The sequence below is a fragment of the Rhamphochromis sp. 'chilingali' genome (genome assembly GCF_963969265.1).
Source record: "Rhamphochromis sp. 'chilingali' genome assembly, chromosome: 4".
Lineage (NCBI taxonomy): Eukaryota > Metazoa > Chordata > Actinopteri > Cichliformes > Cichlidae > Rhamphochromis > Rhamphochromis sp. 'chilingali'.
This window is the reverse complement of record NC_137948.1, coordinates 31546868-31574613: the sequence shown is the minus strand read 5'-3', so window position 1 is coordinate 31574613 and position 27746 is coordinate 31546868. Positions and strand designations below refer to the sequence as shown.

Sequence of the window (27746 nt, the reverse complement as noted above, 5' to 3'; positions counted from 1 at the left end):
GCGGGTTCACGACTACTGTGTTTGGATTTTTTTATATACTGTACACAGAGTGGGAGGGGAAAAAGCCACTGGCAGTGACCCAGGCAGTGAGTTTTACTTCTCCATCTCACAAAGTCACCTTGAAGAGAATTTGTGCTTGTGGGTAGAAAAAGAAAGAAAGAAAATAAAAGATTCAATATCTGAGGTCACCAAAATAAAAGCACAGGAAGAAACAGAATACTACAGTTGGTCACAGTATCACAGCATCAATGTCAGCTTATGATAAAAACAAACTTTGATGTAACATCTTTTTCAGTCAGGAATGGAGTTTTTCTGGCTTCGGGACACAATTTACATTTAGTAATCACGGAAAGCCGCTCTGCTTTTCTTTAACAAATCCCTGAATTTAAAAAAAAAGAAAAGGAAAAAAAGCATTAAAAGTAACAAAAACATTTCTGTCCCTCCTCAGTCCGGATCCTCGACCGCTTTACATAGCACCTGGCAAATGTGTAGTTGCAACTATCGGTCCACTCCTTCCCTTTTCCAAATGTCTCTCCTCTTTCCCTTATCGTTGACAGACGGAGGGAAAAGATTCCGTGTGAGGTTTCTTTTTTCCCCGTCCTTTCTCGAGATATCTGGAGGCAGTAGGAAATGAGGGCAGAATCAGGCATCCCTCATTGAATTATTCAGTTTTTTGGCACAGATTTGAGCCTCCGTATGTCCGTTGTCTCAGACTCCGTTTTCCCAAAGTTCAAAAGCAGTCATTTCACAACAGGGTTACTGGCTCGTAACTGAAACGTATGCGCACGTTAACAAGTATGGAAAAGACACGCGGGCACACTTTTTTTTCTTTCTTTTTTTGAGCTTACAATTCAAGTCTTAGACGACAATGTTAAGCTAAAGAGAGAATGGGGATCTGGTGGTACAGTTCATCTAAGCATGGCTTTCTGATTCACTGGCTTATTATTTACACAAATGAATGTTTGGTTAGACTATCTTCCTACTTGTGTGTGCATGTGTGTGTGTGTTTGTATGAGAGATACAGCAAACATTTCCATGATAAACACACAGCACACCACGTTACCAGTAAAGGATTGAACAGTCTACTTTTCATGAACTCAGAATAAAGCACATGGTCACTATTTACAGCTCTGTACAGTGTGTGTGTGTGTGTGTGTGTGTTTGTGTGCTTGCCTGTGTGTGAGTGTGTCAGGGGCGGTTGAGCAGTGAGAGCAGCGTGGATGCCTTCACTGGACGGCAGTGGACAGATGCAAGTTGGGAGGAAGAAACTATGGCTTCGCAGCAGTGGTGGATCAAGCAGCTTGGGCGTGTGTATGTATGTATGTGTGTGTCCATAAAGAAGAGAAGCAGAAGCATTGATCTTCTACGATGTGCTCTTCTGCCTTTTCAGTTATGTTGGTTTTATGTAGGAAAGAAGTAGAAGTTGAGCTTTAAAAGTGCAGTCATGTGCTGTGGTATCTGGTTGATGAGTTCTGCTGATGAACCGGTCAGTGTTGGTTAAATTCAGTGGACCTGGAAAAAGAACTGGGAAAAAAAGCACCCAGCTCTGGTGCTGTGGGCCGTGTTGGATCTTGCTGTTGGCTGTGAGAACTGGATTCAGGCAGTGTTGTGGCTGAAGTGCTTTCTTAGTGGACTGAGGACTGTGGTCTAGCAGCGGGGTGAGGCCGGCTAGCGGGATCCAGTTGGTCGTTAGGAACGGAGCGTCGGTTCTGGTCTGGTCGGTTGGTCGCCAGGTATTTCGCTCTCATACTGGAGGTGTACTGAAGAGACAGGGGATACAAAAAAAGAAGAGAAGAAGAAGCAGAAAGGGACGAGAGTGGGAAATGACGAGAAAGGAGAAGAGGATGAGAAGAAGACAAGGAAACGACGGACAAACAAAGATTAATGCTTGTAGATAGATCGATATGAAAGGCTAACACAAACACACATGTACAGCTGAAATACTGTGACCAGTCATTTGGACAGCCGGGGTTTGATTACAACAGTTATTCATTGTGTAACAGCTGATTAGGTCAGGATGATGTTATTGTAAATTAGCAGATGTGGTTCATTCGTAGTTAGTTGCTCTACTTCTGATGTAGTAGGTTAGCCTGGTATGAGTTAGTGGTCTCTCGGGAGCACCGAGGTAGTTACAGTCGGAGGTCTGCGGTTTCCACATCGCTGCAGAAGACAGAAGAGCAGCTGTGCACAGGACGGCGGCCCAGCCATCGGCCCTGTCTTAAGAGTGGCGAGCGGCAGGCCGTTTTGCTGGCTGCTACGTTTCAACAGTGGAGGTGGGGGAATAAGTGCTCCTGTGGCTGTGCAATGGTGAAGGGTGAGGGGGAAACACAGGACACATACACCTCGACCAGAAGATGCACACATAGACACGGTGTGGGAACAAGGGAGGGAAGGAGGAGCGGGAACTTTTAAGAGGCTTGGGCTCAAGTTTTGCTAGAATTGCAATATAAGCTATATGAGCTCTGACCCGCAAGGGTTCGGGGTCAGGTTGCACCGAGCGAGGAATGCAACCCGAGCCCTGAAGTAATAACACCAGATTTGTTCAATAAATGCTGTCACTCCACAGTATTGTAATGTAGAAGTGTACAGGTGATACTGCATGGAATGAAATCCACAACTACAGGCCCAGCAGCACTTTTTTAAAAGCCATAACAGTCAGCATTTCATTTCTTACAAAAAAACAAAGTTCGAGGTTGAAAAAAAAAGTCTTTGAGGAGAAAAAAAAAATCTATGTGGTCTGCACATCACCCAGCGCCAACCAGACGTTTTACATCAGAAATAGAAGACAACTTTAGCCAAACATGACCCGGCAGTTGCGCTTATCGAAACAGTCTGCCTCCTTCTTTTGATGCAAGTGCAGATCTTACTATAACGACAGGCTTCTTTTTCAAGCTTCCAGTTTTCCCAGGCTGCCAAAATGACCTACATGAAGGCGATCTGTGATCACGGTCTAGCGTGAGCACGGAGGACACTTGCAGTGTTTTAGGGATTTGGGGTGGGTGGGTGGCGCTACCTTCCAATATCCACACATAGCGCACTATGAAACATCTGAAATAGTGAATAATTTACACCGTTCTTTGCTTGTTACGCTTAAATGAATAATATGCCAACTGTGTGGGATTTGAAATGTGTCCCAGCAGCACTGTGGCTATTGGAAGATAGCTGTGGGAGAATGTGTTCTAGAAAGTGTGCACTTACAGAGGGTGGAGGGGACTCCCTGCCAATCAGGGGGGTGTTCTCACACCGAGGGTTCTGAAAGTTTGCGTTCTGGCTCCTGCATTATAGAATAAGAGGTTACTGCATGTCGTCACCCTGCCGCTGAGCTCATGATGTGCGGATCTGCTCATCGCTGAAACACAATGACTCTGACATATGGCCTCTGAAAAATTACCTCAATAATTATTGCCAACGTAGGACGTAAGCTTGGTACTACAGGGGCTTAAAACACCTCGGCCACAGTCTAACATAATTAACATACTTTCAGAACAAAGGCAAAATATTGAATCTCACAATGGGACTCAGTGAAATAGGACTGTTATCATCATGGATAGCCACCGGAGATTAGCCTCAGGCCCACATTTAAAAGAACTCTGCAGCAATCGTTTTTTCAGGCCAACATTTCAACTATTAAAGGATTCAACAAGATATTTTTTAACTTAATAACAGTCTGTAAATGTCCTGTGCAAGCAAAATTTATTAGGGAGCTAAATGCTGAGGAGGCTGTTTATTCTATTCTATTACTGCAAGCGGACACTGTGGGTACAGAAACCAACAACCCCGGCATGGATAAGCTGCACTTTTTTTCTATTTAGCTCAATATAATCAAAGCCAGCCAGCGCTCATGCGACACTCAGTTTTTAGGGTTTTTTAGTGTACTGTGGTTTAATAATGATGGATTTGCATGCTTTGTTCATCTAACTGTAAACATATGATTTGCATTACTGCCAAACCAGCTCCTAAACCTTGTAACTATGTTATGAAACTTATTTTCCAGGATTGATGACAATCTGGAGCTTGTCATATTCAACAGATTCAACTACCATATGAGACTGTGTACCTATGCAATGACAGCTTAGCTATGGCAAAAAGGAAAGTAATGACTGGATGAGACTTCCCATCTAACTTTCAGGAAAAGCTCAAACCAAACCCTGTGGTATGCTTTGGAATATAGACTCATACAGGGTTGGTGAATGTGGTCCTTCGATGGTCCAAAAACCTCAAATTAGCACATGTCTTACTTTCTGGTTTCTTTGTGGCTTGAAAACCATCATTCTTCCCTTTGCAGCAAACACTGCATTGTGTTTATTAATTGTGGAGAGATATATGCTTACTTATCTTCTCTACTTCCTATTATGAACAAGCAATTCAGTCCTGTGGCAACAGCAAGCATGGTGCAACTATTAACTTAAACTATGCGAGTGCAAAGCTGAATTTTTTTTATACAGCAAGCAGCTGTTTTTCTTTTAGCATCTCAAAGATGATAAGTACTAACTCACTGAGTAACAAATATCGCTGACAGTGTGTTGCAGTCGACATGCAAGCCATACATATTTTAAAAAAACTATTTAACAGCTTTTCTAACTTATCATTACCACAAGCAGTAAGCACTGCTGCACTTCTAGCCTAGATCACATGGTGTGGGGGAGGGCAAGCATCAGCTACCTATTGGCAGGCAGTGTATGATCCTGCTAGCCTCTAGCTAGCGGTGGGTGCTAACTCACATGTATTCAGTGACGGGGGCATTGCTGACAGTGTGGGCTGTAGCGGGCAGGCTAGCTTCGCTACCGTAGCTGGAGCCACAGCTGTAGAGACTGGGCATGTGAACGCGGTACAGGTTATCGTGCACCCCGCCACGTGAGGCGCCCGACTCGTCCTCTCCGTCTTCCTCATCCATCCTTCAATTGGTCGGGGTAAGGGCCAGGCACGAAAGGGCATGATGAATAAGAAGGGGGGAGGGAGGGAAAGGTACAGGGAGAGGGAGATCCGAGAGAGACAACAGAGTGTAAACAAGTGGTTGAAGAGGAGGTTAGGAGAAGGGGGAAGGTGTACTTGTACTATCAGGAGTTCCCCGATATTAAAATCTGGGTAAGGCTACGCCCTCCGGCCCCAAAGCAGCTGGACAAGAAGAAAAGGAACATTGGGCAGCATTCATCTACTAAACAGACCCACCACAAGTGCAGTGAGGTCCAGAGTGGACACTTTTATTTCCCTTTATTGCTATGTGTTGTTAAGTAATCATCAACTGTAATAAAGTAGCAAACCCTTCTGTATTCCATGTCATTGGTAGAAACATGCATGTCATTTTCTTCATGCAGTCATCCACTGTTGGCTGAGAGAGTTTGCTCCTTTTATTAACAGGTCGCATTGTTCAAACAGTGTCCGATTTCAAGAATGTCCTTTTATATAATTCATGCATCTCTGTGTGCTCCATGAAATTAAAGCAAAAACATCAGGAAAAAAAAGATAATATGGCTGGTTTGGGCAAACCATTTTCAGACAAAAAAACAAAAAAAAAATGGTCAAAAATGTAAAACAGCCAGCAACGTAACAAAATGAGGCATCAGATAAGATACGTGCTGATTTGGAAGTTGGATGCAGCTGCAGAAAAGCACTGGATTCTGTTAAGTAAGGTCAGTCACAGTAATGCATGTGTACGTGTATGCTTTATTATTTATAAGGTTCTTTTTTTCCAGTGATTTTTTTTGCAACTCTATATCAGCTGTCCATATGCTAAGAATATATCATCAGACTGAAAGAGTTTCAATTAAGGTAAAGAGGCAGGAAGCTGTATGATGAATAAATTAGCCTAAGCCCCGTGTTAACAGAGACAATAAGCGACAGGTGTTGTTGCCCCAACTGGCCACCAGATGGAGACGTGTTACTCATTAAACCAAAATGGAGTTTGCGACACAGTCAGTCTTTACAGGCAAGAGACCCAGTGAGCACTTGTTCTGAGAGATTGATTATTTTTCATACCTGTTGGGTCATACACTGCGATTCATGCCGATTTATGCCCGCAAACAGCAAGTGTAAAAGGAAGCAAAAGAAAAAAACTATCATGGCACAGCTGTTTCAATATTCAAATCCTTCACCGGAGTGACACGGTCACTGCGAGCAAAGTCTACCTGTCTCTTTCTCTGATTTTATCGCAGAATTATTTGCTCGTTCGAATATTTGTATGAATGGTAGCGGTGGTTAATCTGACCGTGGGGGTCATATGCATCACCATTCGTTGAAGCCCAAAGCATTTCCAAATCAGGACACAGGGGAGAGGAGGAAGGGAAAGAACATAAGGAGGAAGTGGGGCACGGAAACAAACAAAAAAAAACAAAAAACTGTGGTGATATAAAGTCTAACACGACATTGGTGCTCCAAGTCCAAAGAGGAGAAAAGAAAAATGAGAAGTATGTACAAACATACAAACAATGTTCAGCCAAACGGTTTGCCGGTTTGTCCACCGGCAAACGATAAAATAAACTGTATAGATGCAAAGATGGCAAGAAGATAGTGCAGAGTACAGAGTGATACGACAGTCTGGGAGGCAGGTACACTTAAAAAAGAATGACATGCATGGGCACCGAGTCGATTCTTTATGGGTCTTCCCACTGTTATCGAGTCCACCAGCTGAGATCAGTTAGACAGTTACAGTAAGATGTTAACGAGCTAGTGATGTGTCAGTCATTAGTTAACTGAAGAGATGGATTTAAGGATGTAAAGGCTTGTGTGTGTGTGTGTGTGTGTGTGTGTGTGTGTGTGTGTGTGTGTGTGTGTGTGTGTGTGTGTGTGTGTGAGGGTGGGTGTGTGTTACCTCTTGCCAGGCCAGGTGTGCGGCACACTGCACACAATAGAGGAGAACATCAGAGCAGTGACAAAGGAGAAGAGAACCAGGTAGATGAGACCCTCCACGCCATCATAACACAAGCCAGTCAGTGCTTGGATGTAGTCCTACGAGGAGAGGTGAGTAGAGGAGAGCTTTGGCCCTAAAGTAGTCCTTTAATGAATCAATTCCTTATTTACAGTCACACAAAGGAAAAAAAAATAAAGCTACTGTGCATGTTTCCACCACACGAGGAGAGGAGAGAAGTCGCAGGGGATTTCTACTTCACCATAACCTCTGAAAGCCTGCGTCATGATCTGGTGTGCATCTCAACAGAAATGTAACTGCACAGCGTAAAACGGTGTCAGCCGTGCCGTAGAGTCACTGCACACGTCTACTTTAAGCTTCAATTATGGACGTTATCTTTACCACAACACACCCTGTAACTCACCATGTGCAGGCTGCGACAGTCGACGAGAGCAGTCAGCTGGTGCAGGCCCACCTCGGTGGAATTCAGCACAGACTGGATTTGCTCGAGATTCCCCTGCACACGCAGAGCGAAGGTTACACATGTATGCTCAAATATACTGTAAATATCTGCTCTTATGTACATCTAGACACACAGACACACCTTGGTGCTGGCAAAGTCACGTGCTGCTGATCTCAGTAACTCTGCCACATCATCCTGCATCTCCACCAATGCTTTGTGGCTCCCCGACAGCCTCTGCAAAAAACAAAAAAACAAAGCAAAACAGCCTCGTGAAAGGAAGAAATTGCAGAAAACTGTGTTCCAACGATGCAACAGCAATGACAAAGACCTCACCTGCTGAAAGGGGTTAATCTGTCCAGAGCTGCAGGTCAGGTAATACTGCAGGATATCTGCGAACATGCCAGTAAATACAGATCACTATGACGATGGGAACGTTTGGACTGCACAGTTTCATTTAAAAACCTCACGTGTAAAATAATATCCAGTATGACTGTATTGAGCCATGATTGCAATTCCACTCAGGCATAATTCAGTGTGTGTGTGTTAAAGAGGCAACATCTGTGCGCTACAGCAAACAGACAAAGCGGAAACAACTGACAGACAAACAGAAGTCATTAGATGAGTGAAAGGAGGCGAGCGAGGGAGAGAAATGGAGACAAAGAAACGGAGCAACTGAGAAGTAAAGAGGGATATAACAGGATGGAAAGAGAGAACAAATGCAATTAAATGAAAAACGAAATGTAGTCAGGTTGGGTTTTTTTTCTGAATCTGAGACAAGCAAGGGCAGAGCGAGCAGGGAGTACAGGGTTGCTGATGCATTGCAGTGAGCACAGAGAGAGAGTGAGAGCTTTTAGATACCAGAGTGCCAATCAAACACAATCCTGCTGGATACACACACACACAAACACACACACTTGTTTCTTTAAATAGCACCAACATGTCAGGGTGAGATTCAACTGTCAGTGAGGAAAATGGACTCTGTTTGAGACATTTCAGCTCACACTTTTTGTCAATATGCAGCATTTGCATATAAAGGGTCGTACCCTACATCCCTTTACCATAAAATGTTCAGGATTTATAATTAACAGAGAATTTCTAAACATGACAATCCCTTCTCCAGGACTTCTGGATCCAAAAGTGTCGCACCCTTTCTTTAAATTCTGATATTTTATTTGGTGAAAACCAAAACAAAATGTGGGATGCTTTTGTCTTCAAGCAGCATAAATAACTGTAAATATTCTTTTATCCAGAGATTCCCAAATGGTAGGCCACAGACCCCTGGTGGGGCTGTGAAGAAACTGCAAGTAGACAGGAAAAATTTGCATATGATAAACAAATGGGAAAAATTATAATATAAACTATAATTATGTGTGATATATAAATAATATAAATTTGAAAAAAGAAATATCACTATTTGCACAAAGCCACCAGATTTTAATTTTTTTTTTTTTTGGGGGGGGAATCTGACATATTTTAATTGTTAACTTCCCTTAGACTTCATTAATGATGTAAAAACCATAATGGAGATGTGGCTATCGCATACTGCAACTAAAAGTGTTAAATGAGAATCAGCTTCAACAAGTAAATCGTTAGAAGATAAAAACGAGTAAATGAAAACACAGAAACACTTCATGAGCTCGTCTTATGACCACAGTTGTGGTTTAAGGTTTGGACTGCACACAGATTTACAGACTTTGAAATAGATGGCAGTGGTCTGCAAGACTGGAAAAGGCTGTTTTAGCCCTGTAGCACTTCATGCCTATCTTACCAGCACCGTTTAGACACACTACAGCCAATGTCAATACAGGTGGATTATGGATCAGTCACACAACAACAGAAATAGGATAATAACCTCCTTGCCTTATGATTGCTTTTAATTTACTTTTTTTTCTTTAGTTTTTTCCTGCCACAGGTCAAGCATGCGACATCCTAAGTGTCTCAGCACTACTTTCAACCACAATGGGTCTCGACAGGTCGTGTGTCTCCAAAGAATTGTGACCCAACTTGGACTGACTGCAATCCCTCTCAGACAGATTGGCAAAGCTGTGAAATTAATATAATTCATAAACACAGACACGCTCACAGTCTGAGTCAGTCTGCGCCAATGAGTGTAACTCGTGTGTGATTATCTCTGTCCAACAGAAGATTCGACTGCACTGGTTGTATTTCTATATAAAAGCAAAGTTACAGACAACCTGTCATTTTTCAGTTAATTCACTGTCCTGAAGAAACTACATCACATCTATGAGGTTCTGGCTGGACTCTGACTGTAAGTAAATTTCTGTGCATGTAGACAACAACAGATATCCAATTAGCGTCGATATATATCAGTTAATTGCTGTTATCAGATTTGACCTCATTTCCAACTTGATTCCATCCAGTCGCAACCTGATGGCACATAGGTTAACAGCACTTCTTGCTGTTTCATCCACCAAAGTTGCTTTACAGAGGGCAACTGACTGCAAGTGGTCACAGACCTGGTCCCCATCTTAAAAGCCATCATTTCAAAGCCAACAACACCGCAATACAATTTGTTAAATTCATTTTATGATTATGTGAAAGAAGCACAAAAGGTTTTGAAAAAAGGCCAATGATTTATTTTCTCGTCTCCATACCTTGGTTAATGACATCGTTTTCCTTGGTCACCCTGGTGATGTAGGTATCGGGGGAGACGCAGAAGTCGCTGGCTGACTGTGGGGGGCGAGTGCACATGACACATCAGGCTACAGTAACGTGCTGAACAAACTCACTCGAGCAGTGGGTAAAGATTACATCACTGCAGAGCCGGAGAGCTCAGCAGTGTTGCCATGGTTACACTTACAGCAGCGACAGCCAGCTCCAGGCCCAGCGATCCCCAGCTGATGATCAAAGTCAGAACACCCAGCAGACACACTCTGAAGAACAACCCCCCCCCCCAAAAAAATTATCTTTTTAAAGCAAGATTCAGCTTACCAACACGTTATACAGGAGGCAGTCTCAGCACACACAGAGGCAGGACACAATTTGATCTGTCCAATAGGAGCAGGCTTTGGTGTGTGATGTAAGGTAGCATACCCAATAAGAGTGCCTCTAGAGTTGCGTATCAGTCCAAACAGCACCAGAAGACAAATGAGAACATCAAAGAGCAACAGGCCAAGGTACCCCAACCACCTGTAAATAAAAATAATTATCACAGTGTTTCATACAAACATACAACACCAAGTCAAACAGATACATATGCAATGCAAAGGAAAAGCTAATTAAAGCTTTACTAGAAGACTCGACACGTAACAGCATCACAATCTGTTTTTTTTATCAACCACTTTTTCTGTCATTGCCCCAAAAACAACAAAGCAGGTTAACATGAACAGAAAAAGAGGGATGAAAGCCATTCACAGTTAAAGAATGAGATCAGAGTACCCATTCATTCACAAACTACTGCGAAGGATACAATCTCCACATAATCCATGAATAGCTTTTAAGAGCTCCTTTTAGCATGTATCTCAGCCTCTCCGTTTAAAGGTGCATCATGACATTGTTGATCCAATGTGTCTGTCAGAGGAAGCGAGTAGCCTTCATTCTGGTTAGAACTAGAACTGGTTATTTTGCCTTTTCTTGCTAACATTTGTTGAATTCTGCTGTTGTGCACCTAAAATATTTAAATTCTTATTTGATTTGATTGAGGATATGACCAGAACACATGGTCCATCATCTGTGGTTTTAATAGTTAATCTTACAGTATAACACTTTGTGTATGAGAGAATGTAAGAGTAGTATTGAGTCTGAGTAAGAAACAAAATCCATGCTGGTCAGTAGTTACCTGTAAAAGTCAAAGGCCTCCGTTTTACGGGCCAAGTCCTCCAGGGAGATCTCAGTATTGGACCAGAAGGGAACATCAACCATCAGCCTCACCAGCTCATCCAGCTGTCCCTGGAGCTTCTGGACGATGGACACATAATCTGTCTGATCCTGGAAGGCTGTCTCTAACTGGACCAAGTTCTCCTCCACAGTCTGGTTTAAGGCTAGGGCGCTGTCTGAAACCTAGAAAGAAAAAACTGTCATTAGGAAGGTTTTCCATAAATAAATAAATAAATTTTTTGCAATCAGTGGACAACTCACCAGTTTCTCCACTCCAGACACGGTGCGGTTGGCATGACGGAAGGAGTACGCTAAACGCGCGGCTCCATCACTCGACTCTCCGTTTCCATAGAATCCTACGGCTATGCCAGCGCTAGGAGGCAGAAAACAAGACATCCCACATGTAAACACAGCACATAATTTAACCTTTAAATTCATATCATACAGAACTACCCACTGACAGTTGAACTGCTGAGTGCAGTTGCTCTTTCAACCAGCAACAGGCGACATTGAGCACTTTGGCTTTTCGGCTTTGGTGTCACCCTAAAGCCTCGGGCAAGCACAGGACTACCAGAAATGATTCACACACACTCACACACACACACACACGGAGCCCAAACAATAATTGGGTCACCAGACCGCAAATAATATGATCCTTCTGCAGCTCTGCACCCACGTTCACACATTACATATGCTGCGATATCTGGGGTTACTGGCCCCCAACTTTCCTTTATTTCAAGCCCACGTCCTCCTTAACCATGTTCACGCTACGACTAACCCGTCGCCCGCCCAACACCACCACCGTTACAGAAATCTTCTCCACTCTGTGTTTTGTCACTCCTGACCCCTTTTCCCCGACATCCCCCCTCCTCACCATGCTTTTATAGCCTCACTCAGCCTGTAAAAGCTCCTGTCCTCCACTTGTATGCATGTGCCCAACTGTATGCTTTTGTATTGATGATGCTGTCTGCACAATAACACCAGACAGATTTGTAGAGAGAAATTTATGGCCCTTATTACAGCAATTCATTCTAGCCCATTAGATTTTGAGTAGCCCCTCTTACAACAGGGTCTGCGCTGTGTGTGTGTCTGCGTGTGTGTTTCAGAGCTTTATGACATACATGACATAAAACCGCAAACACAGAAGAAAAACAGAGTGGTGATAAAAAACAAGCACAGTAGCCCTTTAATGTGCTTTGTGCATTGATGTAGCCACTGTCTACTTCATCAGTTATCATTTCCCCACCCATCCCTGCCTCCCATCATCTCACTCCATCCTCCATGTGATCTCAGCTTAAACAGTCAACCACCTCCCTCAGCTCCTGTTTACACATCCTCTTCTTCTCACCCAACACCCATTCTGTCCCTTAGTTCCCTTTTATCCCTCCTTTCCTCTCTCCATGAGTTTTATCTCCCTGGTTTTAATACCAGCTGCTCCTATCAGGAGATTGCATAAGCTTAGGATATGAAACAGACAGAGATCCTCCTTTAAGGCAAAAGTTGAGAAATCAAATAAGAGACAGTAAACACTATCCAGCTTAGTTCTGATAACACAAACAACCTCCAAACGGGAGAATACAAATACGTTACTAGAACATCTTTTTGCCTTTTAGGAACAGCAAGCTGTTCTTAACGAGGTCACCTCAAAGAAACTGCGCTCTGTTTAGTTTCTGCTTCAGTCCACTTTCAACTGAAATGAACTGACTTCATGAGCTAAAAATGCTTTGTTCTACCTAAATGAGCACACGTAAGTGCAGTCAGACGGAGCTCAGCAGATAAGAAAGTAAACGCTGAATACAACGCTGGGTTATGATCACTTCCAGTGCAAACAGATTCACTGCAGTCCAAAATAAATGCATTCAGTTAGCAGACAGCATTCTGATGATTAAAACCGCTACTAACAAAGCAGCTGATGACTATTAAGACTATTCTGGGGGATTCACCAATCCAATTCGTGCTGGCCAGGCCTCCTTTCTGGCTCTAATTTCATACATTATCCGCAATAATGTCATCAAAAACATTTTGATTAATCAAAATTGATACAAAGTGTATGATACATACAGGGTGAGTGTCATAGTGCCCGTGGTTTTTATTACCGTAGTTTTACTGTTTTCTCCCTCTGTGTGAGTCCCAAAGATTCTGTCACCTTGTTCAGCGTTGCTGTCTTCATGTCTCGTCATTAGTTATTTGCCTCTACCATTTTTACTTTGAAGGTTAGTTTTCTCGTGTGCCTTGTTTTGGTTTTACTTCCTGCTTTTGTTTCCCTCCTTCGAGACGGTCCGCTGTTCACTGTTTTCACCTGCATCTAGACACCGATCAATGTGTGTCGGCTCGTCTGTTTGTTCCCTGTTGTTCTCCCGTTTGTTCCCTTGCTCCTTGTTCTTTTGGTGCTTCTTTATGGATTCTTGTTTACCTTTTCAGACTGGACTCTGGACTGGGTTTGATCTGACAGTAAATGCTCATTTTCTATTGCTTTCCCTGCCTCCCTCTGTGTTCTGCTTTTGGATATTCTCACTAATATTATATGAGAAAATGAGACACATGGCTGACTTTTTTTTTTCAGCAACAGCCATTTGAGCTATGCATATTTTTTGATCCAATGATCTCTCTATGTAATTGTTTTGATCATTCTACTAGATTCAAATTTCACAGGAATCCAGCCATTTACATTGATCCACAGTTCAGCAGTTCATGTTACCTTACCTGTTCTCTATGTGTTTTTGAATATGCATTTTACAATCAGTTACTCAGATACAGTGTTCAGTTCATTCTTGGCAGCCAGTTTGTTATTTGAGAAAATAACTAATAATCAAATATGTTGATCTTTTTGTTTTTTGGCTGATCTTTTCACAACAACAGCAAAAAAAAACCTAAAGCAAGCTACAGAGTCTCCTGTATAAACACACTACAGCTGCACACAAATGAAGGAAGCCCACATGTAGCTGGAACTGAGCCAAAAATAACACATGATGTCATATTAAATTGTGGACCAACCAAAAAAAAAACCAAAAAAACAAAACGCATGGAACCGCACGCACACAAAATCACACACAAATGCGTTCACATATACTCGGATCCATATTCAATAAGAAATATTACAGCTAATCATAACATATGAAAACCTCCAAAACAACGATCTTCAGCTCTGAATCACGCTAATGTGCGTACATGCACACACACACATACACAAAGACAGCTTCCCCGACTGTATAATTCATTTCTCGTCTCTGCATCAAATCTGCTTCTGTCTCCATGGCAACCTTTCTAGGCCAGGAAGAAGGCCGAACAGAGAGAAATAATAAATAAAGGAGGAGGACTAGAGATGTAGAAATGGAAAGAGAGGAAGGAAAAAGTCAGCAGAGGAGAGGCATAAAATTGATGAGAGGGTAACTGAAAGAGGAACAGTCTGTGTGTCTCTAAGCAGGCAGAAATGTGCTCGTCTGTGTCTTTGTGTAAGAGCAGAGCCCACACACACTCCACTATCTGTGGTCAAAATATCCTACCACTGGGTCACTTGGGTTAAAGAACCCAGAGCCTTCAGAGTCAGATAAACACAAACACTGAAGTGTCACCACCTGGCTGGCTCCCAAATATGCCACATGGGCTTCATGCATGTGATACAGCAGCTGGAATGGTGACTTGCCACCATTGCCACCTATTCTGCATTTCACTGTCAACTTCTTACCCTCGGCCTCTTTTTATTTATCTATTGTCCTGTCAGGGCGTGCAGCTGTAATAGACCTGCTAATTCTCTCATCAGGACTAGCTTACCCACCATGAGGCGTACCATTTCAGGCATTAACACTTTCTGGAAAGATTTTATAGCGCTTACAGTGTCATGACGAGTTATCATTGATCTGCACACTTTTGTTATCTTTACTTTATATGTTCTACTTGGCTAGCCCCACATACACACATATGGTTAAATAGATAAACACACTAACATACACATGGCAAAGCAAATAAACACACTCACACACGCATGTTGAAACAGAGCAGTGGAGAGAGGGGAAACGATCACGATCTTAAATAACTACAAAATGCTGCACCTGAGTATAGGCAAGTCACTGTAATATGTAAAGAAACCAGTTTGAGATGATTAATTATCCTGCATCAGAAGATGGGTATACTGTGGTCATAGTATTTAAATGATGATCAGTTGATACTAAGGGGCCCAAAGTGTGCCAAGAAAACAATCTCCCACACCATTACACCAGCAGCAGCCTGAACTGTTAATACAGGGCTTGAGGCCAGCGAGCCTGAGTGAATTGTAGCCTCAGTTTCCTGCTCTTTGCTGACTGTAGTGTCACTTGGTGTGGTTTTCCGCTGCTGTAGACCTTTTGCTTCAAGGATGCTTCAGAAATGCTCTCCTGTATACCTTGGATGCAATGTGTGCTAAGACAAAACTAGTTATTAATGATAACTAATTCAAAAATTATTTACATGTTGACTGCATGTGTTTGTTGTACACATATAATACAAGTAAGAGACAAATAAAAAATCCAAAGTCATTCTGCTCATGCTACTCACTGCTCCAAAGTAATGATGAGAGAAACTTGTTCTGATTGAAGAAAATTAAAACGTTTGCCTTAAGTCATCACTGCTCAGCCTGTTAGTCAAGCACTACAAGCCTGCTATCCCTTTTCAGCTGCACGCTGTACACTAACTGGCTGTATAACGCTTTTCTTAGCAACCCCCTGAGAAAATTTGAGTCCAGGGCTAGAGGGCAACTCTTCCAAGTGAATAGCTAATTATGCTGGCTCAGCCCTATGGGAGCATTCACACTTAAGCACTGCCAAACAAAGGCATCCCTGACTTTTGTTTTGTTTTGTTTCTTTGCAGGATTGATGGTCTAATGCTGCGCTTCATTTACCTCCGAAGTCAGATGTCAAAGCAGGGAATGACATCACTCCCGACTTGACTGCGTTCAAGCCGGAAAAGAAAGGAAAGAAGAGGATTTGTTTTGCTCCTAGCAATGTAGAAGCATCCATCTAGCAATACAGTATAATGTCTGTTTTTCTGCCCTTAAACACAAAGATGGAGCCTGGTTGGGTCTCTGTGTGTGACTTATTTAGTAAGTCACAAATACAAAACAGTAGTAGTACAGATGAGAGGTTTTGCAGTTTTTATGTGCACTTCCACCAACATGGATTTTGAAGTAAAGGACTTTCTGAGCTGGAAATCCAACTTGAGGGGGCGTTCCAGTTATAAATTCAGTCTTGGAAGTCAACATTTCCAACTTCTAACTTTAAATAAAGTATTAGCAACACTGGCACTCTTAAGGCAAGCCAACCAAGTTGCTGTGGATACCTTTACATTAACGAGAGCTAGCTAGTGCTGGACCATTTGAATAAACGTGGCTGATATGGTGCTCGACATTCTGAACTTTCATCAACTTTTCAGCATAAGTAAAGTGAAGCAGCAGATCCACAATTCAGTTCAGCAACACACGACATTACTTCATTCAAAGTCAATGAGACACAATCCTCCCTTACTCATCTTACAGACTGTGATGCAAAGGTGGATGTTGCTAAACGCACTCAAGCACAAACAGCTTCATCACATTGTACAGAAGAGTCGATCTCATAGGAATAACGTCTCACCTGCAGACGAGTGTGGCAATGATGACGCACCAAGCGGTGCAGCAGCAGTCAGCGCTAGGCTGCTGGGAGTGCATATGGGAGTGTGAGGACTCATCACTCTTGCGCCGCCGGCAGCAAAGCCAGAAAGAGTAGAAAAGGAGGAAAATAAGGTCCAGGCCCAAACACAGCAACGCCACAGCACCGAGGAGCAACACAGACTGAGGAAAGAGTGAGAGAAAAAACAAAAAACCAATTAGCAAAAACAAGACATTTGTGATTTTTGTACAGTTTGTGTTACACGTTTTCCATTAAACTTTGTCTTGATTCATTCAGATGCATCGTGTTTGAGAGGTTTCCTTTATCACAAGGAAGTGGGCCATTTAGGATGTGGGTTAAGGAAGCAAATTAGCTGATATGAACAGAAACCAGACACACCAACAGACCACATGATTTGCCAGACACATGTGAATGTATTTGCAAAACTGTGTTCCTGTCTCCTGCTACTTGAGGCCCCCAAAATAGTGACTGTTAAATGGGCTTTTGATAGACACCATAAAATTTTTACCTTCTCCTGTATTTGCACACCATCAAGCACATGCACACACACACCTCCACAAGTGAGAGGAAGCGCTGCTGCTGGGGAGCTGTATGCGCCAGAGACCCACCACACAGATCACATACCCTCTAAAAGCTTTGAAGTGTAAAAGAGGGTGGGGGTGATGGGGGTAGACAGAAGGAGAAGTAGGGGGAGTAAATTTGAAACAAAAAAAGACACGCTGGAGAGACGTACAAGGAAGCAGATGTGAAAAATGACTGAAGTGAACTCTAAAAAAGGAAGAAGCCGGTAAAGACAGACACGAGAGCTGTTACAGCAGTTTGGCTGGGACTGATGAAATCTTTTTTTATCTTACACACACGCTGAAATGTTGATTTTTCTTTCCCCTCTGGGACTGTCTGGAAAAGTCATTGTACTGGAGGACCATGAGGGACAATTACACGTTTCTGGAAAACCAAAAATCTCCACCTGCTAGACTACTTAAGGCAGACAAAGGAATTCTGCCACGGAGCTACATGGTGACAAACTGCAACAGTGCAACTCTGGGGACCCTTGATGATAAACACAATGGGACTCCACCTCCACAAACACTTCCTGACTTCCCAAGATTTTAAACTGCTGCTTTTTTGCTACTGACCTCATATTTTTGCTGATTTCCAGACGGCAATGCCCTTACATCTTTAAGCTTATTAAAATATATCAGGAAAAGCAATCTCTGGGACTGTGTCTCTTAACCCAACAGGATTCGTGCAAGGATTAGAAGAGCAAAAAAAAGAACACACACACGAAGAAAAACAGACAATCACTGCAGTTTTAAAGGTCTTCTTCCTTGAGCCTCTTAGAATGGTTCCAATGAAAAAATAATGGAGAAACATGAACATCCTCCTAAGGATTGAACCAGCTATGTGTAAATATGGGTCTAAACGAGTTGCTAAGCACCTATATTCAATACGATGTCAAAACCACTAGGCATGGCACTACTTTTGAAGTAAAGGACTTTCTGAGCTGGAAATCCAACTGAGCTAGACGCCAATGTTAGCATGCTAGCATGAGCACAAAAAACAGTGCTAACCTGTTAGTAAGAGACTGTGCCACGTTTGCGTGTTCAGCATCTTAGTCTAAAATGTTAGAATGAGGGGCCAGCTAAAACTGCAATGTTCTCACTTCTATTTCTACTTTCACTGCCTCTTTAAATTGGACTTTTTCAGTAAGCAGTACAATTCACGCTAGCTACTCACAAAAGCATATAAGTGATAACTTGTCTTTGAAGGCACAAATCTCTTTTCACATTAAGAAAAACTATGCACCCTAATAATGTCAGTGCTTCTTGGTGTGTGAGCTGAGGCACATGTAACAGCACTATAGCACCATACCAACACATAGGGGGCTAGAGCCAATCTAATCAGGTATGGGTTCATTAGAATACTACAGCAAAATTTTTCATACAGTATATGTGTAGTGAAACATGCCAGGCATCATTATTTACTAAACGCATCAGTCTACTGTGTGAGATCCTACAGTTATGGCTGTGACCTGGTGCAATGTTTAAATGTGATGTACCTCATTACAAGATAAGTTACAACTATAGTATATGGACAAAAGTACTGAGCTAGCTATACTTTATACCTACAGGAGCTGCTTAGCATTGAAAATCTAGCCAACGAAGCTCCCGGTGCAGTTTTTTGCTGATGTTAATGCCAGAGGAGGTTTGGAGCTCTGCAGTTATGGAGTCCACAGTGTTGGCGATGTTTACACACTACGTCCCTTGGCCATTGTCTGCCATTTGTGTAGTTTTAAAAGTTGTCTTATTACACTACCACACGCTTATTCCTAAAATAGCTGTGCTGTACAAAACAAACAGGTCTGTCTTAAATTATCCCCTCCAGTAGTTTTATTTTAAAAAATTTAAGTATTTTATTGTGCAAATTCTGACTGTAAGAAAAAATATTCATTAGTGAGGGTCCATCTCAGCAAATGTGCTATTAGCAATGTTGAGCCCTGCTCATCAGAAAGAAGGAGGAGGACAAGGAGAAGAAATCTGGTTATTACCCAGCTATCCCTGACTGTCTCCTCCCAACAGATTAAAGATGATGAGAGAGGAAATGACATGAGTTTCCTGATTCTTAGTCTATGGTATTATGTATAGGTATGTGTGTATGTAAAATCAACAAAGGGATTTAAACTAAATGGAGATACAGATTAACCGTAACAGACTGGCAATGAAACTGCACATATACATTATGATACATGTCACTAGTAGGACACATTCATGGAGAGAAAGTAATATTTTTACATGAATTCACGGTTTCCTCTTTCATAAGAGTTCAATTTTGGTTGGATTATGTTTTTTTTCAAGTGGCCGAGATCTGATTTCAGAGCAAACTGCTCATGATGCTGTGGTGACTCGCATGCCCAAAAGAACAATGGCAAAGACGTCACATGTCATACAGAAATAAACATGGAGGTCACAGTTAGTGTTTACATTTTCTACTTCATAAGTTTGTGTGGGAAAATTTGTGAGCAGATGACAAAGAGCACAAAGACGACAGCCAGCTTTTTAATTATGGCATTTCTTGTGGCGTGTGTGGGTGCAGAGTCGGAGCCATGAGTGGTGGCATTGTACCATGAATTGCTTCACAGAGACAATTTTCAGGTTGTCACAGGCTATTTTAACTACATAATAGAATTGTGAATGTAAATTTCAGTTCAGAAACCAGAAAAAATAACTAGACTTCTGCCTGCAGTCTGAAGACAGCCTTCGGCACTGAAACAGTTTCATGCAATGACTAAGCCAAAATGGAAAAGAAAAAAAGAATACTGTACTGGCCTGAATGAATGAGAAGATCATCAGATATCAGGGGACTAGGTAATTCTTTCTGCAGATTTGTTTTTGTGTTTGCAAGTCTTATTTACAGCCTTACTGTTGCTAGGCAGGGAAATATTTTTGGACTGTTTATAGCATGTCTTTCAGGGTTAATACAATTGTTTGGTTAACCCAATTAAACACAGAGCATGAGTGAGACAGCAAGGCTGCGACATGCTTTGCTACAACATTGGAAAGAAACTCACTGTGAACACAGAGAAAATCTCCTGTTCCCATATGATGGGCTGAAAGGTGAAAACCCAAGCCTCCAAACACAGCTTAAACTCATGAAAAACGTAGGCTAGGCCATGCAATCAAACTGCAGGGCTTAAAAATTGGCATTAGTCAAAACAGTATTTAAAAACGAATTAAATGTCATTTTTTCATCAATAAACTCACATTTTCAGTGTGCATTTTTGATTTTAAAAAAGCAATTTTCACAGAAAACCTGGGCGTCTGAAAAACAACTAGTAAACAGATCATCAAAAAAGCAAGTAGTTCAAACAAATGCAACTAAAATCAACTACATACAATAAAGCTATCTATAGATAAACTATACTACAGACTATTAAGTCTGTTCATATAAAGAATTACATATACAATCCAATGCAAAAGTCTTAAAACACCATTGAAATTTACCTAAACACGTGTAAATGAAAATTAATAAGATACGCCATATAAGGCATAAACAGAGTTTGTACAATTTTAGTGAGCTTGAAAGTCAATATTTGGAATATTAAACCCCTTTTATTCTTCAGCACAGACGAAACCGTTTTAGGCAAACTTTCTTCTAATTTCTTATTCCAGGCTTCTTGAAGGACATTCAAAGCTCTTCTTTGGATGCTGGCTGCGTTTTGTTCCATAAAGATGATCCTCCTCTAGGGCCAATGCTATCACTGATAGTATTCATGCCCGATAGTTTTTCTATCCAGGTATGCCTTTGTAGCACTGTTTGGGATCATTGTCATGCTGAAAAATAAAGGATTTGCCAATGAGATGCTTTCCAGATGGTATTGCACGGTGGATCAAAATCTGATGATACTTTTCTCTGTTCATAATTCTCCCAAAACAATGACAGTCTCCACCCTGTTTTACAGATGGCTGTAGACACTCACTGTTCTACCTCTTCTGTGCAGACTAACAACACTTTGGACAAAAGCTTTCAAATTTGGATTCGTCACCCCGTAAGTCCCACTGCCACTGATTTTCAGTGCAGTTCTTGTGTAATTTGGCATACCTCAGCTTTCTCTCCCTCTTTCCCCTCCTAAAGAATTACTTCTTCACAGTCACCCTTCCACCGACACCATTTCCGATAAAGCTTTGGAGAACAATAGATGGATCAACTAAAAGGCCAGATGCATTTTACAGGTCCTGTGTCGTGTCGTTGTTTATTTTTTTGTTTCTTAAGGACATGACTTTCAGATACTGTTCATCTGCTTAATACATCTGTTTTGTGTCCTCCACTTGTCCAGTTCACTCAGATCTTTTAAGGAGACACTGCACTGAAATGCTGAAATATGGGAATCATCTCTTTGGTGCATTACTTTTTTATGTATGTCAAAGACCACTAAAAAGTTTCAACAAATTCTGGCACCTTGGAAGCAAACTGTAAAGAGATAAGGGCTGGCTCAGTACTCAGTAGAAAAAAGTGAAAACCCTAACCCATCACAAATTGGGTCTTGGAGATTATCAAACCCCAAAATTACTCAGTGCTTAGTGTGGTTAAGAGACGTAATGAAGTGAAAGTTTATGTTTAAGCAGCTAGAAATGAAAGATATCTCACAGTTTGCAGGAAATATGATTTGAATGATCACCTGCCAGTGAAAAGTGCAAATCAGCGAGTCATGACTGTTATGTTTACAAAGCAACAACAACTGACCTAGTACTCATAGAACTCCTCCTGGTGTGCTTGATGGCTGTTAGATTAACTGTCAGGCTAACAAACCATCAGTGCAGATTAGGCGTGGATCAATTAGCCCCTAATAAGCATGGTGAGCCTGGGTGTACATTAGTGTGTGCGTGCGTGCACATCTCCACACTAGAGATCAGCTTGCAGGCTGGAGGAGGGGCTAAACGTTAAACACCCCGGCACACTGATCTACTTTCAATCTGCCCATTTAAGTGTGTGTACATGCACTCCCACAAGTGTGCATGCATGTGTGTGTGTGTTTGAGATGACAGGATCAATCACTTCCACTTCACTGAGTTGTCCTTGCACTCTCCCTGCCTGTGTGTTACTCTGTAATTTGGCCTACTATCCTCTCAACTTCTTTCCTGAGGCATTCACTGACCTCAAGTTCATTCTGTTAATATTCACCTGTGCCACTGGGTCAAAGAGCTACCAAAGCATAAAGGCATGGACAGCGCACACAAAAAACATTCAACGCTAGCATCATCTTTCTAAACTGCTACGAGGAAATGCCTTCTTCAGTGCAAACTGTAGCAAACCATCCAAAATACCAATTACTGACTTACTTTCCACAGCTGGCAATATGAAAGTGTGTGTTATTACAGGTCACATGATTCCTCTGTAATGTTCTGCAGCTGCTTAACTGTGGCTGCGAGCTGACTTTGCGATTCCACCATAACGCAAACAGATGAACACAAATGCAGAACCTCAGGATAAGAGCTCCTATTTCAGCTATCCAGGAAAAAAAACGCAAACGGTTTTCTTCACAAAGCCACAGAGTCAGCATCCCCACTACAGTCAAAGTCATCACAGACCAGTGAGTGAGTGAGACATGGTGTGAGAGGAGAGCTTTTTTCTTTTTTTTGTGACCAGCTTCAAAAGCTGAATGCAAATGAACCCGAGCCAAATCACATCAGAAAGAAAAACACTGCACAGAAGAATCTCTCTCTATTGTGTGTGTGTGTGTGTGTGTGTGTGTGTGTGTGTGTGTGTGTGTGTGTGTGTGTGTGTGTGTGTGTGTGTGTGTGTGTGTGTGAGAAATGTCGTGGTGCGGTGACGAACACCGTGTGCTGAAAGACACTGTGTAAGACCTTGTTTGTTATGTGTGCGCCCGAGTGTTTATGTGCTTCTCAGCTGGATGAGTAGATGCATGAAAGCCTTTGAGACAGATATACTGAGCCAATCTAAAGACGGGCTTCAGTGAAAGAGTGAAAGAAAGAAAGAGAGCATTCTTCCACAACAGACTCCAGCCCTCCCCTTCACCCTCCCCCCAGTCCAACTCACCCTCCTTCTCCTTGTCCTTCTCAACCTCTATCTCTCCCTCCTCTGCGTCTAGCCAGAATTAACGATTTCACCCTGAATGGAACCCCTACATTCACTCACTCACACACACACTTGCGAAATAACACACACGAAACCCCCCCGAGGGAGCTGTGTGACCTCATCTCAACGAGCAAGCTCTAAATGCGCTGACACAGAAAGCGAACATACTGTACGTGACATATATGTATGTATGTGTGTGTGTGTGTGTGTGTATATATATATATATATATATATATATATATATATATATATATATATATATATATATATATATATATACAGTGCACGCAACGTCTACAGCTGTACAAACAAACGTATGGTTGTAGCACAAAATCCTCACTGACATAGAAACCGCCTCGTTTGCTAAAATATGTCAGGATGTAATTAGTCTAAAAGGGGGGTCCTTAAAATTCCAGTGGGCAAACACATTGGCACACACATCTACAAAGGCCCTTAGTTAAACACTGAATAGCTCGCAGGAAGTGGCTATTTGGCAATTTGGAAGCACCTCCCATGGCTCATGGAGCCTTCTCTCTCTCCTCTCGGCTCCAATCAGTCCCTTTTTTATGTTTCTCACTCCTCTTCCTCCTCCTCCTCCTCTCTCCCTTCTTCTCTCTACGGTTCTCATCTCCCTCCCCTTGTTCGTGGCTGTGGGTGCCTTCCCACGCTCAGCGCATGAACTTGTACGCCCTCCCTTCTCTCCCCGTAGTGTCAGCAAATGCATTGAGGGATGACTGCGGTGCATGAAATGTGAGATCCTGAGTGATGTGCCTTTGCTTTATATGGCCTAGCGAGGCTGGGTTTACTGCTGCAGAGACCTGGGAGTCACCTTGTTTGAGGATTCTAATGAAATGCAGCAAAACTGGGGCAAATCCCCCCCCCCTTTCAAGATGAAGCTGCTTTCCAATGCACCGTTCCTGACTCAGTCAGTGTTTAATCCAAGAATGATATCAATTAGTTTTATGCTTTCAAAGAAATCTAATTTGGGATTTTTCCTCATTAGTTTTTTCCAAGTATCAGGTTCATTTTAATCCAATAAAATGCTGAAAATTTGTGGAAAAACGGACCATCGGAGAGCACAAAGTGCTGACTGCATATTTTGTCCAACCAACCCTCGCAAATCAGCAGATATTACACTGATAATGATATACAAGTAGGACAATCACATTGGGATTTCTGCCAGTGATAAATGACTTTACATATTAATAGGTTTTCAAAATTGTCTGTGATTTATTTGTGGCCATTGGTTCCTACACTTCTAATGGTGTCTAGAGAGCCAAGAAATCAATTCCTACTCACTACCTCATATTACAGATTGCATATATGTATGAGCTGCAAGCAGTTCATCAAGAGTGATGATACTTTCACAAACCACCACATTTTATCATTGAAAGGTAAAAAAAAACCCCAATCTGTCCACAGATGATTACACAGACTTAATATGGATTCATGGCCTGTGCTGGTGTCCAACTGGTACCTTTTTTGCTAAACAGAGTGAAGAATTATGGGAATTTAACCAACGTCGATCATGCTATTCATAGGTTGACTGCTAATTGGCTGACTAGTTGGCTTGGAGATTGAGGGGAACAACAGCAGAGTTCTCGATGAACAAGAAGAAGGGCAAAAAAAATGTAAATATAAAAAAATAAAAATCACAAGACCTCAGACAATGGCTTTTTTCATTGTTTTTTCCTGTTTGATCATGACAGGGGTCAAAGCACAAACAATGGGACAAACAGCCCACATTACTGACTGCTCCATGTGTTTTTGGCACTGCCATCAGGTGACAGTACAGTTTCAGCACGTAGACGGGGTCCTGCACAGCTCTGTGTAGCTGCTCCAGCCTACCAACACTGCATCATGCCACGCACTTTACAAGGTGAAAAAAACACCAGGAGCACTGTTAACAAAGGTTTATAGTTTCAGAGTGTAAAACAGTGTTTACTTACTTCGTTTGATTTTATTTTTTGAAATTATAAGTACCTTCGGTGCTTAGTACTACGCTGTGTTATGTTGGATATTTTATGTGTCAGAATAGGAGTTCTACAGCAAACTAAATTTAATTTGCAAAAAAATAAGTCTTAACTGATTACTAAATTCATTGATTTACAGGTTCTCCACAGTCTGGGACTTACAGTGCAATTCAAATATCCGGATATCTGTTGCAAGACTTCAGTTCAATGAACCAGTCACTGTTTACAAATGTAAATACGTCTTTAAAAAGGCTAATAGAGGCTAAACCACTGTCAGACAAGCACGAGTGGGTTTGAGATTGGATTTCTATTCCCTTATTTACTCTCTACGTGGACTACAAACGTATTTGGCAGAAAATAAATGGAAGACAGAAAGATTCCTTTACCTTCTCGCTTTTCTACAGAGTCAGGCTATTCATATGGAGTATCTATTTATATAGATTCATCTGTCTATGACTGTGGAACAAGAATAGGCTCACAGATTTTATTCTCTCTTTTTTTCTCTCTCACACACACACACACATTCACACAGCGCACTGATCGATGCAGGGAGAGACCCCACAACTCTGGCTGCAGGACGGCTTCAGTCACCACTTGGCCACTCTGCTGTGAAATTACAGTGTGGGCATGTGGCAGGAGGTACGATGATGAGGCAATGCTGCACGATGAAGGAGATGATGAATTTCTGAGTGGGAGGTAATTATTCTCCCGCACTTGTCTTACCTTCTGGTACTCAGAGTCCTCTGGCCTGAAGTCGCTGCTCACTGTCTGAAACTCGATGTTGAAATGAGGCAACCGGTGGAGCAGATTCACCCACCAAGGCGGAGAATAATTCACCACGGCCGCCATCCTGATGCAGCTGCCTGCCGGCTCTCACTTCACTCTTTAGCCCGATTCCTCACAGGGACACTGTAAAAGAAACAGCCAATCACTGCATCTGAGGAGGACACGAAGCAACTTTTAATGTCACCAAACGCATTAGATGAAGAGTAAGACGCAGCATTCGCATGTTATCGTAAGGCTAATGTGATGACCTAACAGTAATCAATACCCACTAACAGGGCGGGTCAAAAATGCCAATATAATGGATACCCTCTTTATTCATTAGTTATGCATATATTTTCACAATTTATTAATTTCAATAAGAGTATAGCTGCTGAATCTTTCGTGATCATTTCCCATTGGACCAATATAAAACACCCCTGCTGTAAAACACAGGGGTTACAGGTTTCTGTGTGTTTTGTTACAAAGGCAAAAAGACTGCAATATGACATATGACTTTACTATTTGGGAGGTTGCCTTCCTTTACAGTGATGTATGTTTGGCTTATTGCCAGTATCACAATGCATTATAATAACTATATTATACTATATAACAACCGCACAACAATTATCACCGATAACCTATTAAATGTAATTAAAGCCCGACAAGACATTCAGTAAGTGTACATTTCGCCCAAACGTTAAACCTGTACATGAATTATGGCATGACAAGAGCATCCATGACAGCGTCACCCAATTTACGCCCATACTGCAAAAACACAGGCTTCGTGAAATAAATGTGTCTTGAACGGGAGGGGGGGATGGCCGTTGTACTGAATTTACTGTATGGGTACATGTAGGTCAGCCCCTTCGCGGGTACCCTTACACATTCAGCATTCAAGCCTTATTTATCTATCGCAGCGCTCAATAAAATGTTAGCAAACCCAGATTAGCTAGCTCTATCCCGCTTTGTCCATTAAATCTACCGCAGTACCACAGAGTCGTCAAGGCAACGAGAAGGGAGAAAAGGAAGAATTCATTTTGAGGTCTGCGTGCCTGTGGACATCCAAGTCCGTGAGCTGGGGTGGGTAGGAACAGTGTTATGACCTACCTAGTGAAGCCCAAGCGGATGCAGACCCTCGTTTGGTATAGTCTTGGAGGTCCAGACCGGCGTATACTTCACCTATTGTCTTCCCGAATCCGGCGGTAGATTTGAGCACGACAGCCGTGCGCTGTTGCTGCATCAACGCGGCCGGACCGAGCTAGCTGCAACGAGCGAGTCGCTTGTAGTCCCATCCACATTGAAAAGAACGGAATAACGGTCACCGACCCGGTCCGCTCACATTTCACCGAGACGTCCTCCCGTTTCGACTGCCTTCACCCTCCGCAAAAGCGTCACGGCAGATTAGGGGTTAAATTATCTGACCAGCAAACCACTATCTATTTTTTTTAATAATAATACAGTTGCTGTCCTCCCCTGCTCACGGTTCGTGCTCGTCGGCGGTCTTCCCACAGTGACCGCCGGTTCAGCGTTGTGGCTCTTCAATTGGATGGTATTGTTGGAGCGTGAAGCAAACACGGTGCTTTAAAAGCCCTGAAGGACGGGGCTTTGCGGCAGCTCCGCGCGCGTGTGAG

At 42.3% G+C, this 27746-nt stretch overlaps 1 protein-coding gene across 1 annotated transcript; it reads right to left on the bottom strand.

The window, feature by feature from the left end:
• Positions 1-173: 173 nt before the first annotated feature.
• ttyh3b (tweety family member 3b) lies at positions 174-27746 on the bottom strand. The gene is made up of 15 exons (XM_080879954.1): positions 27223-27746; positions 26074-26259; positions 16748-16944; positions 11406-11517; positions 11107-11327; positions 10362-10457; positions 10129-10201; positions 9923-9998; positions 7641-7696; positions 7449-7541; positions 7269-7361; positions 6809-6945; positions 4722-4895; positions 3199-3274; positions 174-1760 (listed from the first exon to the last, which is right to left on the bottom strand). The coding sequence occupies exons 2-15, from the start codon at positions 26197-26199 to the stop codon at positions 1626-1628; spliced, it is 1665 nt and encodes a 554-aa protein (XP_080736080.1). The 5' UTR covers positions 26200-26259; positions 27223-27746; the 3' UTR covers positions 174-1625.